The sequence below is a fragment of the Diplotaxodon limnothrissa genome, linkage group LG18, assembly GCF_057381915.1.
Source record: "Diplotaxodon limnothrissa isolate DT_005_m linkage group LG18, D_limnothrissa_male_GT1.1, whole genome shotgun sequence".
NCBI classification, from domain to species: Eukaryota; Metazoa; Chordata; class Actinopteri; order Cichliformes; family Cichlidae; genus Diplotaxodon; species Diplotaxodon limnothrissa.
In genome coordinates, this window is record NC_140613.1 from 11230553 (window position 1) to 11245274 (window position 14722).

The 14722-nt window shown below is 38.4% G+C and overlaps 1 protein-coding gene across 1 annotated transcript in view; it reads right to left on the bottom strand.

Moving 5' to 3' along the window:
- The window catches only part of LOC146613147 (collagen alpha-1(XI) chain-like), a 79164-nt gene that overhangs the window by 19029 nt on the left and 45413 nt on the right, over positions 1–14722 (bottom strand). The window contains exons 34-45 of the mRNA XM_085377148.1: positions 14586–14639; positions 14138–14182; positions 13708–13761; positions 13518–13571; positions 12667–12720; positions 12297–12404; positions 11657–11746; positions 7632–7685; positions 4134–4241; positions 3936–4043; positions 2784–2837; positions 2236–2289 (exon numbers count right to left, since the gene is read on the bottom strand). Of these exons, the coding sequence (XP_085233274.1) occupies positions 2236–2289; positions 2784–2837; positions 3936–4043; positions 4134–4241; positions 7632–7685; positions 11657–11746; positions 12297–12404; positions 12667–12720; positions 13518–13571; positions 13708–13761; positions 14138–14182; positions 14586–14639 (837 nt within the window). The remainder of the gene's footprint in view (positions 1–2235; positions 2290–2783; positions 2838–3935; positions 4044–4133; positions 4242–7631; positions 7686–11656; positions 11747–12296; positions 12405–12666; positions 12721–13517; positions 13572–13707; positions 13762–14137; positions 14183–14585; positions 14640–14722) is intronic.

A 14722-nucleotide genomic window follows, 5' to 3' on the forward strand; every position in this document is an offset into this window, starting at 1 on the left:
TTACATACTGCTCTCTGCTCTCTGAATTAAAGATCTCAGTCAGAAACAACTTGAAATTTTCAGTTCACACTGAAGTCCTAATTAGAAAAATGCTTTGGTAGGACTTCAATCAGCACAAGTCGGTGCATAATTACGTGCTCTAAAACTGCTAGCTGAGAGCATTTATATTTTTAAGACTCCGTACTAATTTTTGCATGGATCTGTTTAAATGTAAAAAGTGTAGCTGGTGCAATTGAATGAGATATGATTCAGCATAGTTACTTGTGGTTGTGCTTAGATCTGCAGGCACCAAACGCATGCTCGGGGAGGTGTAATTTATGACATACCTGAAATGGATCTCGCAAAATTTATGTTTAGATTGTTCATGAAATAAATCTAAGTGGCTCTTGTGGGGTTTTTGTTTTCCTTACATTATGTTAGAAATAAGCTTTTTCATATCTTAAAAATGTGTTGTCCTCTCAAAAGTGACATTTCCAAGATTGCTCTTGTCAACTTCATTTTTTTGTCTTCTTATAAGCCGCTGCTAAACAAGAGCACATTTGTAGGACAGGATGTTCACCACATCCTGATGAAGATCAATACTGCTTTGCCATAGACTGTTTCATTACGAATGCTTGACCTCAGTTGCATCTTGAAGACAACAGCACCAGTGACTGAGCTGCTGTAAATCTTGTTAAGCCTTAGCAGAGAAGGAAATTGGATCGTTCATTTTGCCAGCATACACAAGCATTTTTCCAGGATTGAAAAGTGGGGTACATAGTGTAGCCACAAGTGATAACAGCATTCAGACATGCAATAATAAAAACAGAGCAGACGATGTTAAAACTACACAGCACGAGTCAGGACTCAGTTATGAAGATATGAATACACATGAGCAGACTGACTCACCAGGACAAACAACTGTTAAATAATTTGTTATGCAGCTCGGGAGCACTACCTGCTCACGGCAATCCGTCTCACTAGGTCTATTCTAGCCCCCACAGAGCCCTGCAGATGCTGGATTTGTGCTAGAATGGTTGTTAAGGCCTGATAATTTACAGCAATGAGCTGTTAGTTGCCCTCGGGCCATCAGCTATTGTAGAAACAGGACTTTCCCTGTTGTGTTAATGAGATGGAAGAGTAGAGGATGTTCTGCACCGTACAAGGCAGTATTCTCAGCTAGGTCTGGTGCCATAGAACTCAATATAAGGAAATGACTGGTGCACTGACTGGCACATTATTGCTGTGTGCAAGCCTGTTTTGTAAACGCAAGGTCACAAGCGTAATGCTTTGCATGAGTTTCCAGGATAACAAATACCAAATTTGTAATTGCATTTTAATTGATGGGGGATAAAAGCTGTCTTTTATGAAAAAGTCTTTTTGGTACCCCGATTCTAATACAGGACTAAAAGTTGTAATTAAAAGGAAATTTGTGCAGCATTACAATGATAAAAGGATGGGGAATATTAAAATGAACAGGGACTGCAGCCAAAGGTTTTTGGACTGCAGAGGCAAGAGTAAAAAAAATAATAGTGCTTGCATAATATGGCCCTGACCTGCCTGAACAGTTGTTAATTTCTGTCCATCTGGGAAATGAAATATTGTTTATTAAACCAAGGGTCTCCAAGCAAGCACAATTATGACTCAAGTGTCCAGTTTTTAAATATATCTAAACACTTAAACAACCCATTTAACTGATTATCATACAATCGGCAAGAAATGGTTAAGCAAAAACCTGCATAGAGTAACTTTTGCTCATATCAGAGTGTTGCTGATGATGAATCAATAAAAAGGTGTCGTCCTTCAAAACGAGACACGATTCAATGGCACGTCATTATTGGACTGCAGGTCTGGAGATAACAAGTTTCAGCCGGCAGCCTTTTGGTCTTATTACACCCTCCCTGTCTTCATGGGGGCTTGTTTTGAAAAAAAAAATGTTTTTAAAATCTGATTTCCCATTTCACTGTTCTTACCCAGAAGCCAGTATGGTAATGAAGAGATGACATTAAGAAGACAGCACTTACTTCTGTAGGCATCACAAATGATGGTAAGAAAGTCTTTAAAAATTCACGAAAGGTGAAATAAAGGTTGGAAAGTTTTGTGAAAACAGAAAGCAATATTCGGAGTGGATTTTAGTACAGTATAAATGGGTATTCGTGTAACTTTTAATGTTTTAGGATTACATTCTTATCGGTGTATGAAAATACTTCAGAGAATAAACTTTGACATTAGATGGTCAGAGGATGAGATACTCACAGCTGGACCAGGAGCTCCAACTACACCCTGGAGACCAGTTGGGCCTGGTGGACCCTACAAACAGGGGGAAGCTGATTATTAAGATGTACATGATAGACACGCCATCTGAATCGAGCAATGAAATATAGGGCAGTTGCCTGCTAAACCTGATCTCCATCACACACTGTCTACCTGGAATAATGACATTTGAAAAATCTAATTCAATCTGGAATGTATTTGACGTGATGCGTGTGAGGACAAACAAAAGTCAACTGAAAAAATACAAGCGTTTAAGATGAGGACAGAACACGCTGCAATTCTTATTACAAACTAAGTAACCATTTTGTAAACATAGCAGCACTTCAGCTAGTATTTTATATGCTGCAGACTTTTTAGGGCAAAATAAGAAACATTTTCTAGCAATCTATTCCTTTTGTTCTACTCAATTCAGTGGTGAAATCAGCATCTTTGGTTATTTAACATGAATTGTAATAAAACTCACTGATTTGAATGAATCTGTGACATAAAACTTCATTAAAAGAGAGCGAGAGGGAAAGAAAAAGACTCACAAGTTCACCCTTGTCTCCTTTACTTCCTTTCTGTCCAGGTCCACCAACTTCTCCCTGCAGTGTAACAAGCACATACAGACAAAGCAGAGCTCAAATCTCTCTCCTCCATGTTTAGTCAAAGTCTAATATCTTAAAGTGTCACCTTTACCATGATTAGGCAGTAAATATTTCTCAAGAGAATCTAATTTGATTGGCCCACAAAGACCTTGGGTGAGTGTTTGTAATTAATTGATTGGCTCCCTGTCTAACCCCATTGGCTCTATGATTGACAAAATGCTGTGGCAGAAGACGTGACTGGGATTGAAGAGGGTGTCATGGTTACAAATGTAAAAATGCAAATTTCTGGTTCAGTGTATCAAGTGTGGATGTGGGATTTGCTGGCCTCAGGGTACACAGGATGTGTAAACAACTGGCTATTTCAGTACATGGATTTGTTTGTCTATTTGCATTTAAGAAGATTTCTAAAGCCGTTAGTGTGTGCTTATTTTGTTTACTTAATGTAAGATTCTATCGGGAGTAATTGCTGTCATAACAAGCTTGTGGTTAAGTATAGTTAAAAAAAATAAATAAATGAATAAATATAGTCCTGTGAACAGATTTAATAGCTTGTAGCACCTTTAGCAGGAATAACTTCAAATATTCATTTTCTGTATGACTTTATCAGTCTCTCACATTGTTTTGGAGGAACTGTGTCTCTGTTTTCTTTACAAACTTGCTTCAGTTCACTGATTTTTGTGAGCATTCATTTATGCACAGTTTTCTTAAGGTTACATTTCAGGCTGAGGTCTGGACTTTGACTGTGCCACTGTAACAATTTGATTTTTTCCCTTTTTCAGCCATTCTGTGGAGATTTTCTGCTGTGCTTGGCATCATTGCCCTGCTGCATGACCCACTTTTGGCCAAGTTTTAGCTGTCGGACAGCTGGCCTCACATTGATACAAGAATACTTTAGAATAAAGAGGAGTTCATAGTTGAAGCTGACAGCTCTCTTTGAGGTTATAAAATGGTAGTTTTTTTTTTCATTTCTCTGTTTTTATCTTTAACCAAGAACTTAAAAGCTTTTGTTTTTAACAAACAAAACATTATAACTCCCTGTAGCAAATATAAAGATCAATCAACTCTAGGTTTTAAGGTATTAAAACTTTGCTCCACCTTGTCACCATCTTCACCAGGAGGACCCTGTGGACCAGCTGGACCAGGAAGACCAATAGGACCTTGAATGCCATCACGGCCAGCAGGACCCATGGGACCTTTCTCTCCCTAAAACATAATTTGCACAATATTGTAAAATCTTGATATATTGAACTTAAATAGGTATTTCACCAAGTAAAATTGAGAAAAAAAACTCACAGGACCCCCTTTTTCTCCAGCAGGGCCAGGTGGTCCTTGAGGACCATTGCGTCCTGTGGGACCAATGGGACCTCCGGAGCCAGCAGGACCTCTCTCTCCAGGAGAACCCTGTAAACAAACACTCATCAGTCACTGCTGTCTTACTCAAAAATGCAATTTGCTACAGTAAAGCTAAGAAACAGTTGAGCAAAAAGCAAGTGTGTTTTGTCCAGACTTAAGCTTAAAAGGGTAAATTGATTTGAAAGTCTGCCTAGAAAGAAAATTCTGGTATTTTAAACTTCAAGGCACATTTTCATGTCTAAAGTATCAAAGAGAGCAATACTTGAAATCTGTCTCTTATTAAGCAAAAAACACAATACTTTTGACTGGATTGGCTGCATATAAGACATGTTTAGACTGTTCTCTAAAAGCAGAATGTAAGGGACTCCTTCAGAGTCAGGAATCAGAAATATTGTAAGAGGCTAATTGCTATAGAAAGACAATGGTATAAACCCGAATGATAGTTTGAGAGAGCTGTCTAAATAAGACAGAGTTCTGTTATAGAGTTAGAGAGCAAAAAGAAATCTTACGTGTGTTATGTGAGATAGATAGATATTAAAAATGTTAAATCACAGTTCATGTTTGTGCGTGGTTGGCAATATACTGATTCCCAATATATTTTAAGGTTTTCACTTGTGTCTACTTGTGGATGGACAAATGGATGGAAACATTCCTATCTGACAACTCTGGGACTAGTAGACCACTATGACCCTTTTGACTGAAATGATTACTACCTGTCAAACAGGCGAAAAAAGTAAAATAAAAAAACTCCAACAAAAACACATTTGGTTCTAAGAATAAAGAGACCCTTTGTAGACAGAGTAGAGATAATATTATTAGCTAAAGCTATTTTGTTGACGTGGCATCAGTATATGCGACATGCATGACATGCATGACGTGCATGACAGGATAATGTCAAAAAGCAATCTCAGACACTTAGAATAACAATCTCAGCCTGCTGGACTCCTCTGTCAGATTACGTTACAGCCATTTCACAGTTGCCGGTTATATTATTGTCGCTTTCTGTCCCTATTACGAGACCCACAAATGACAAAAAAAGAGTCAAGACATTTAAACGCCATGTTTTTTTTTAACTGGATTAGCTCTAGCCTGTTAGTTTACTTTAAAGAAATTTTGAAGGAATAGGATTCCTGGAGAATATTGTCACGATAATGTGAAGAAGATTTGAATGAAAAACATCACAAACATAAAAGCCTATTATCTGTGCACATACAACAACTAAGTTTTCCCTCAAGACGATGGTAGCATTTGCAGTCTGGTGCAAATATTTAAGTTTTTATTTCATTGTTAGAAGTACTAACCACAGTAACTAACCGCAGCATTACTATAAGCTGTGACATGCTAGAAATATAGCCATTAACTGATAACCATTCTAAAATTACACTGACCCTGCTGACAGCCTCAAAGCTTACCTATGAAGGGAGCCACTGATGAACACTCTTATCTATTTAATAGGCCGGAGCTGCTTTCCCCAGCCAAGGCCTTTTGGAAGGTCTCACCATTTTCCCCACATCAGCATGCCTTATTACCCTGCTCTTCACTATTCCCAGGTGGGTGCTCATCACTGTGTAGGTACCCCAAATCACATGAACTGCAACTACATTGTTGATCACGAGGTCTTTTTGGCATTCCCTTACCCAGGGAAGGTCTGGGTAGAGCCGCTTTCAAATAAAATTAAATGTGCATGTGTACAGGCCAAAGCTTCGGACTGATTCACACGAAAAACACACACTCTGATTCAGCTGCTGATGTGAGATGCCACCTGGCACTCATATGCCTGGCCCGTTTCATGATAGACATTGCTGGTGACACACTCCAAGCTCCAAACTGTCATCCACAGCCTGCCAACTTGGCCACGATGACACACATGCACAAACAAGCACACACACATTCCTTTGACTCAAATAACTTTATACTTTTTCAGTCCATTTCCCGCCCTTTCATTTCACCCATGTTTTTCTCGTAAAGTTTGTGACTTGTCGCATTCATCCTTTCTTTTTTTCCTGTGCTATTCTTTCCTGATCAGTCTCTTTCAAACACACAGACGAGAAAAGAAACGCACACACGGAACTCACACATGTTCCCACAGAACAACAGCAGCTCAAACTCTGGCAGGAAATCGATGAAGGAAAATATCACATCTCTTGTGTGCGTGGGCATTGCACACTGGACTCCTTTTAAGGAGTTTTTTTGAAATCTACCAAAACACTCTATCACACGTTTCCATCCAATGGCTTGCTTTCAAGCCAATTTAAGAAAACTATCTCATTTCGCTGTGGAAATGGTTTCACTCCTTCAGAGAACGCCCCTCTTCTCACTTTCATCATCTTTTCATCAGTGCTCTGCATATCCGCTGTCATCTAATCTGGTGTTGCTCTGTCGCTGGTGAGCAGGGGCAATTATCGGGAGCCCATGTTTAACGCTTGAACAAAATGTCAGCCAGTTCAAAGCAGCCTGTCAGTCAGCTTTCTGTACAAAATCACCGCTGGAGCTCCTGAGGCTTTTCATTGCATATATCGCAAACTGAGGGGCTTAGAGACAAAGGCAGAGTAAAAGTGCCCTACTTTTTTTTTAGATTACCCACCCAATTTTGCTTCTTTTCAGGGCCACAAAGTATGTATGAGCAAGTGCGATGACATTCCTGCTATAGTGTATATGATTCTTTACTGTGATCGATGCTGAATGAAAAAAAATGAGTTCATTACAGAAAGATAAACTTTGTTTCTTTTCTTGGAATTGTCATTTGAGTGAAAACTGTGCAACGGCAGTTGCTATAGCAACGAATAAGTATTAGAGGGAGACATTTGTGACCAATCGAGTAACAGGGATGAATTGCTGTTCGATTAAGCAATTAGGCAGTGGTTAGATCATTATTCAAGCAAAGGTGTTGGACAAAACACTATAAATCAAGCAGAGTTTTTTTTCTCAAATTGTGGTACAGAGATTTATATGCTACATAAATTTAAAAAATTATTATTTTTATACTGAACAATAAACACCAGTCTGAGGCGTGAAATGCAGTGAGAAGAAAGAACAGCATTAGCAAAGACATATATACTCTATAGCGTAACTTAGGACAGAGACTTTTTACCATCCAGTTTATGACAAAAGAAGTAGCTTTACTTCTTTCTTAGCCATAAACTAAACTAAACAAAGAAAACAGAAATTAAAAATGCCATTTGGCCCTGAATATTGAATTGAATTCATATTGAATATGTACTTCATCATTTAAGCAATGATGTCACAGAATTCGATCGTACCACCCCACTTGGTTCTACCACCCTCCACACTGCAGCTTATATAGCACGTGCTGCTGGATGACCAAAGTACGGAGCTGTGCACAGCATGTGTGACTCCATTCTCCAATAGCACCAGCTACTTTTCGCTGCAATCTCTGTAGCAAGAGAGATGAGGTAACCATAGTAACAGGCTACTTACGATGGGGCCAGGGGGACCCTGAGGCCCTTCTCCTCCCTTTAAGCCACCTGGACCCTGAAAGCAGAGGACAGGAGAGGGTTAGATCTCACTCACTGCAGGCTGCCACTCAATGCTATTCAAAGAGCAGTAATCACAGCTGTCAAATGGGCCTCTGAACATTACTGTGTGGATGTATGCATGTAAGTAGATACGCATGCTTGAACTGTGTATGAGCACGCACATAAGGAGGGCTTGGCTCTAGAAAATCATAGCATAACTGGCAATTAGGAGAAAAATTGAATCATAAATAATCAAGTAAGGATGAAACAACTATTTACTAATTCAGTATCTGTTTGTACATTTTAGTTATGGGATGCTTTGATTGAATTGACTACCAAATAGTAGCCAGTTTTGGCTAATTGTGCATGTTTTTAATCCTCAATTTTAGAGTCTTTTAAAGGTTTTCTTTCAAAAAGCTTTAATAAAGCAAATGAATACCCGTGAAAAAACAAAACTTAATGACACTCAGTAAAAGTGGTATGAAACTTCAATCAGAAAGGGCATTTTCAGCCTGGTGGTAATTTACATCCTGTTAATGATTATTTGGAAGGAGTAACAGTTAGTGAGGAGATTTGCCTGAAATCCATGCTAAAAAAAGGAACTGATTAAATTAATTCATTATAGCACGAAACTTTTACTTAAGTTCAGTTCTCCACCAGAGAAAATGTATCTCTTAGTTAATAATTCGTGATACAGCTTCTTCTGTAGGCATATTTACATTATTAATATAACAGGAATAATTTCAAGAAGCATCAGAGAAAATGAAAAAGAAAAAAAAAAAAAACGAGGCCAAGGTGGGCTACAAGTTCAGGTATAGTCCATTTATCTCTGGCATTTTGTCATCTCTTCAAGATCTTGGTCCTTGAATGTCAAATCCTGTGCTGAATCACAGCGCCAGGAGGCTGAGACTGCTTATGGAAAACACAGTTCACCAGACTTTCATTATAATAACTAATTTATAAGCTTCAACAGAGCCAGGGGGTGCAGAGGCTGCCAAGCAGGCTCTCCACTTCCACATTTCACCACGGTGCATTAGAAGACTGGAAGGATCTTTCTTTGCTGGACAGACAAAAAGTTATTTATTGGCTCATATATCATCACTATGCCTTTCTTTAAGACTGAGCGATGTGATGAAGAGTGTGTGTGTGTGTGTGTGTCTCTATGCCCATAAAAAAAGAAAAATAAACTGTGTGTGCTCAGTGGCAATATGTATATTTGTATGTGTGTGCGTGTGTGTGGTGTGTGTCTGTCTACACTTACTCTGCAAAAGGAAAAAGATTTAAACTCTTTTTCTCAAACTGATCTTTCTGAGTTAATTTCAGTCATTTCAAAGAGGTCCTACCAATAACGAATGTTTCAGTCTTAAAAATGATCAACCTATCTCTAATGTACCAGAGGCCTTCAAGCTGGCAATACTTAAACCGTTACTTAAACAGCTATCGCTTCACCCAGCTGTCTTAGGTAATTATAGGCCAGTCTCCAACCTTCCTTTTATCTCAAAAATTCTTGAAAAACTAGCTGTAAAACAGTATGTGAAGGTTACATATGATCTTTTTATGGCCTCCTACAGTGGACACATCTCAGTGCTTATCCTGCTAGACCTCAGTGCACCATTCAGCATTGTTGACCATAACATTTTAGAGCATTAGAGCATCCTGTAGGTATTAAAGGTACTGCACTGCAGTGGTTTGAATCATATCTATCTAATAGGCTCCAATTTATTCATATAAATGGAGAGTCCTCTTTACACGCTGAGGTTAATTTTGGAGTTCCACAGGGTTATGTGCTAGAACCAATTGTGTTTACATTTAACATGCTTCTCTTAGGCATCAGAAGGTATAGCATAATTTTTCCCTACTATGCAGGTGACACACAACTTTATCTTCCTATTAAGCCAGATAACACACACCAATTAGGTAAACTTGGAATTTCTTACAGACATAAAGACCTGGATTACCTCTAATTTTATGTTTCTAAATTCAGATAAAATTGAGGTTATTGTACTCTGTCCAAAAAGTCTTACAAATATGGCATCTAACCAGATGCTTACTCTGGATGGCATTATCTTTGAATCTTGTAACATTGTGAGGAACTTTGGAGTCGTTTTTGATAAGAATATGTCCTTCAATGTGCATATTAAATAAATATGTAGGATTGCTTTTTTCCATATTGTACAATATTGAGAAATGATATGTCATGTCTCAGAATGACGCTGAAAAACTAGTTCATGCATTTATTACTTCTAGGCTGGACTGCTGTAATTCATTATTATTAGGATGTCCTAAAAAAAAAAAAAAAACTTCCTGAAAAGCCTTGAGTTTATCTGTGGCAGGAGTACTGACAGGGACTAGAAAGAGAGAGCATATTTCTCCTATATTGGCTTCCCTTAACTGGCTCCCTATTAAATCCAGAATCAAATTTAAAATCCTGCTCCTCAAATAAAAGGTTTTGAATAATCAGGCCCCATTTTATCTTAATGACTTTATAGTACCGCATCACCCCATTAGAGCACTACACTTTCAGACTGCAGTCTTACTTGGGGTTCCTAGAGTATTTAAAAGTATAATGGGAGGCAAAGCTTTCAGCTTTCAGGCCCCTCTTCTGTGAAACCAGCTTCCATTTAGGATTCAAGAGACAGACACCCTCTCTATTTTTAATATTAGGCTTCAAACTTTCCTTTTTGATAAATCATATAGTTAGCGTTGGATCAGGTAACCCTGAATCCTTCCTTATGTGCTCTAATAGGTGTAGGTTGCTGGGGGATTCCCATGATGCACTGGGTGTTTCTTCTTCAGTCACCTTTTTGACTCACTATGCATTTATACACCTCTCTGCATTTAATTATTAGTTATTATTAATCTCTGGCTCTCTTCCACAGCATGCCTTTCTCCTGTCTTCCTCCCCTCACTTCCAACCAGTCGCGGATGATGCCGCCCCTCCCTGAGCCTGGTTCTTCCGGAGGTTTCTTCCTGTTAAAAGGGAGTTTTTTCTTCCCACTGATGCTTACTAATAGGGGGTCATATGATTGCTGGGGTTTTCTCTGTTTTCTGTGTATTATTGTAGGATCTTTACCTTACAATATAAAGTGCCTTGAGGCAACTGTTGATGTGGTTTAACACTATATAAATAAAACTGAACTGAATTGAAGATTTATGCTTTTATTTTCACTAATACAAGAAGTGCACATATCCATGTGTGTCTGTTTCTGTGTGTGGATGAAATCACTTTGACAGAGTGGGAGGTTGTGTGAGTTTTTTTTTCACACAGTATATGTGTACTCTCGTTATAAAAGGAAAGCCATTCCTTAGCACACATGGGACAAACATAACGGCTGCAATAAGTCTGAGCAGTGCTGTCATGCGCTCTCTTAATGGTCAGCCTTGAAATGAGCTTCAACCACAGTTCCTCAAGTTGATCCTCAGTCAGCATCCTCCCTGACCTTGAACTTTTTCTCACTCACACCCACTCTTATTGAGAATTAATTCAGGTTATGCAGAAGGCTAGAGTGCATGAGATGCAGTCAGTAAGTTGTGGGTTTGAATCAGAATCAAAGGGATCTGACTCATTCTTCGATAGAAAACTAAACACGAATTCCTTATAAGCTCCACTAGTGCAATTCTAAATGAGGAAATTCATGCCTACGACATGCAGCATAGTGCTGATTAGAGGGACATTCTTTATGTCATAGCCACATTGGAAAAAAACAAAACATATTTTTAAAATTGCTGACACCAGTAATGATAAAATATATCAATCTGTGTATTACTGAATCCTCTCAGTTCTATGAAAGCCCATTCTGTAACGTTGAGTCAGGTCCACTGCCAAGTGTGACATTTGGTTTAACAGCAGGTTGTTAGCCTGGTAATTGGAGTTTGGAGCTAAATTCAGCTGGGTGGATGCTCAGGATGTGGGATGGCACAGTTTCATGTGGACATGTTAAGTATGTTTGCGTTAATGTATTAATCTGTGGGAGGTCTCTGTGTTACCATGGCCCCTGGAAGACCTCTTGCACCTTGGAAACCTCTCAGGCCAGCAGGTCCTGGCTTGCCGCTAGGACCCTGAAGACCTGGATCACCCTACAGAGGGAAAGAGAATAAGTCAGTTAACTGACATTGGGTAATCATGAAAGGCAGAGTTCCTTTATGTGAAAACAAAGAAGAGCTCAATCTGTGAGAATGACAGAAAAAAAAAAGATTGATCTCGTGATAACAGCTAAAATTATACGTAATTATGCGGGAACAATAGCAAGTGATTAAAATGTAATGGCAAAAAAAGAAAATGTAGGCCAGTAAACATAGAGCTATCCAAAGAATAATTAAGACTAGCACAGACTGGATATTGAACAACCCTCCCACCCCAAAAAAAGAAACATGTGGTTGTTAAATAGTTTTATCAGTGTATTTCAGTTTACCTACACACTATTATACCAATATATGTCGGTTACAAAGCTGTTAAACTGGGGTGAAAAAAGCATGTTAAGAACAAAAATGAATTCTGTAAGTTGCTAAAAGAACAATAATTTTAAATAACACTAAAGTAGACAGATGCACTGTTTAACAAGGCTTTCTGTATAATCAAAGAAGTTTTGACCTATATTTATTTGAATTTGAATGCATGGTCATTTACCTTTCCACCCTCTTTTCCAGCAGCTCCAGGTAGACCTTGTTCACCAGGTGGACCAGGAGAGCCAGGGTGTCCTCGCTCTCCACTTGGTCCTGTCTCTCCAGTTGGTCCCTTTCAAGGACAAACACAACACATTAAGGTTAATCAACTATAAAATGTATGTAAAATATAATTCCTATAATTCCAGGGTCTTCATAGTAACTCCAAATTGATGATCAGCAACACCATCTAATGCATTCTAATTACTATTTTTAGGATAAGCTATTATTACTGATATATACCTAGATTTCTGTAATCCATAACTCCTAAACTAGAGACACAGAATATATGTGCACAACAGAGGAGGTAATGATGACATTCGCTGAATATCTACCTGTGGTCCAACCACTCCTCCAGGCCCCGGAGGTCCAGTCTTCCCTTGGAAGCCCTGAGGAAGATGTCAGAGATATCAAAGATATTACTGGACAAATTTTAATATTTGATTTACTGACATCTTTGTGTTGTACAATAGGTAAACATTAGGTCATAAAGAAAGTCAGTTTTAACTACACTACACTGTAATGTATAGTTAAGCTGACAAAATATTTCTCACACCTTAAATCTGGCACCTGCAGGTATAAGCAAGTTAAATCTTGACTTTTTCAAACCTTTTTAATACCACTGTAAAAGTGCTTGCATAGTAATACTTAAAGTACTATTCAGTGAAGGCTAAAAAACACACATAGACAGTCACTTGCTTTTTCAGTATGAAGTGCCTGTAAAACCTGTGCAGTAAACAAGATCCAAGTTTGGTTGTTCTTTCTTCAGAAGCAGAAGAAGTCCTTATGCATACAAAATGTAATGCTTAAAAATATCAGAGGTGCTGACTCTCATAATACAGCAAATTATGGAGATGTAAACACAAAACCAATTAGACAACATAGGACTGTATACCACTAAAGAAGCAAGAAAAGATAATGAGTGGACTTCAGCATTACAGATGCTGCACTTAATCAGCTCGTTGTCATGCCAATATCCTATTTCTGCTACTCCTAGCGATGTTACTTGTTTACCTTTTGTAAAAAAACATTTAAAAAAGTATTCATTAAAAGTAAAAAGACCCCAATCTTTACTTCAACATCATTGAAATACACTAACTGTAGCTATTTGAGAGGCTGAAAGACGCAATACGTGACTTCACAACATCACAACACAAGGTGTTAATGTACAAAACTACCCACTAACCGTTTCTCCCCGCTGTCCAGGATGACCAGGTAGCCCGTCTTTCCCTGGTGGGCCCTGGAGTTGAACAGGTGGATAGTTCATAAGAATCAAGATATCAGGTGTGTATTAATATTTGAAAAGCTTGCATGAAAAGCATCAACATGGTTGTGGATGGTGCCAGCTCACTGACAGCTTGACAGCAGCTACTTACATTAGGTCCTTTGGGTCCAGGGAAACCGACAGGTCCCTGTGGTCCTTGAGGTCCCTGAAATGAAAAGAAAATAAATCAAGCAGTCAGAATAGCGAATGACAACCACAACATGTAAATGGAATATAATTAGATTCACACTGAGAAACCTAGCTGTTTCACTGTTGCTGTTAAGAAATAAATAGCACTGCCTCGTTCATTATGAATTTGCTGGCTTTTTGTGACACAAATTAAGTTACACAAATAAGTATAAGGTTGCTCATTTAAAATTAACTAGCCGAAGGATTTAAAATCTAAGCGCTTCACTGAAATTACAAAAAGTTACAATTTACTCTGAGTTCAAGTTTAAGTTCAATCCACCTGATATACTTTTGGTGTCACAGAGTCTGTGTGCAAAACAAGAGTGGCTGATCAAACAAAATCTAATACTAACCCGCTCCCCTGGCAGGCCGGGAGGTCCATCATTGCCTGAGTTGCCCTGAGGAGATAGACAGGGTACAGAGCAATTTTGTGAACTTCATCAACACAAGTAGTGTGAAATATGAATCAAATTCATGCAAATCATTGATATTGAGGTTACACATCAAGTCAAGGTGTGCATGCATGCACATTTATTTACCAAAGGGGAACTATGTTTTATAATGTTGATACACTATAATTTTATATTTAGGTAGCTCTATATTTATGTAAGACTTTCAACAGACACACATACAGTACTATGTATAATAACTTATGTATAATACGTGAGCACAGTAACATGTATTTCACATAGCAGCTGTACCAAACTACTGATTTTAATCATGCCCCATTCAAAAACATAAACATAAAGAGATATTTTATATCAGGCAAACTGCCTTTAAAAACCTGAAATGGGCACTTACCTTAGCACCCGGCTTTCCTGTTGGTCCTCTAGCACCACGGCCACCGCGTGGACCCTAAATTCATTAAATATATTTACAGAAATAATAAGTTCAGTTTTAGAAAGCGTAAAACAATAAGAAGCAAATCCTAAGAATAA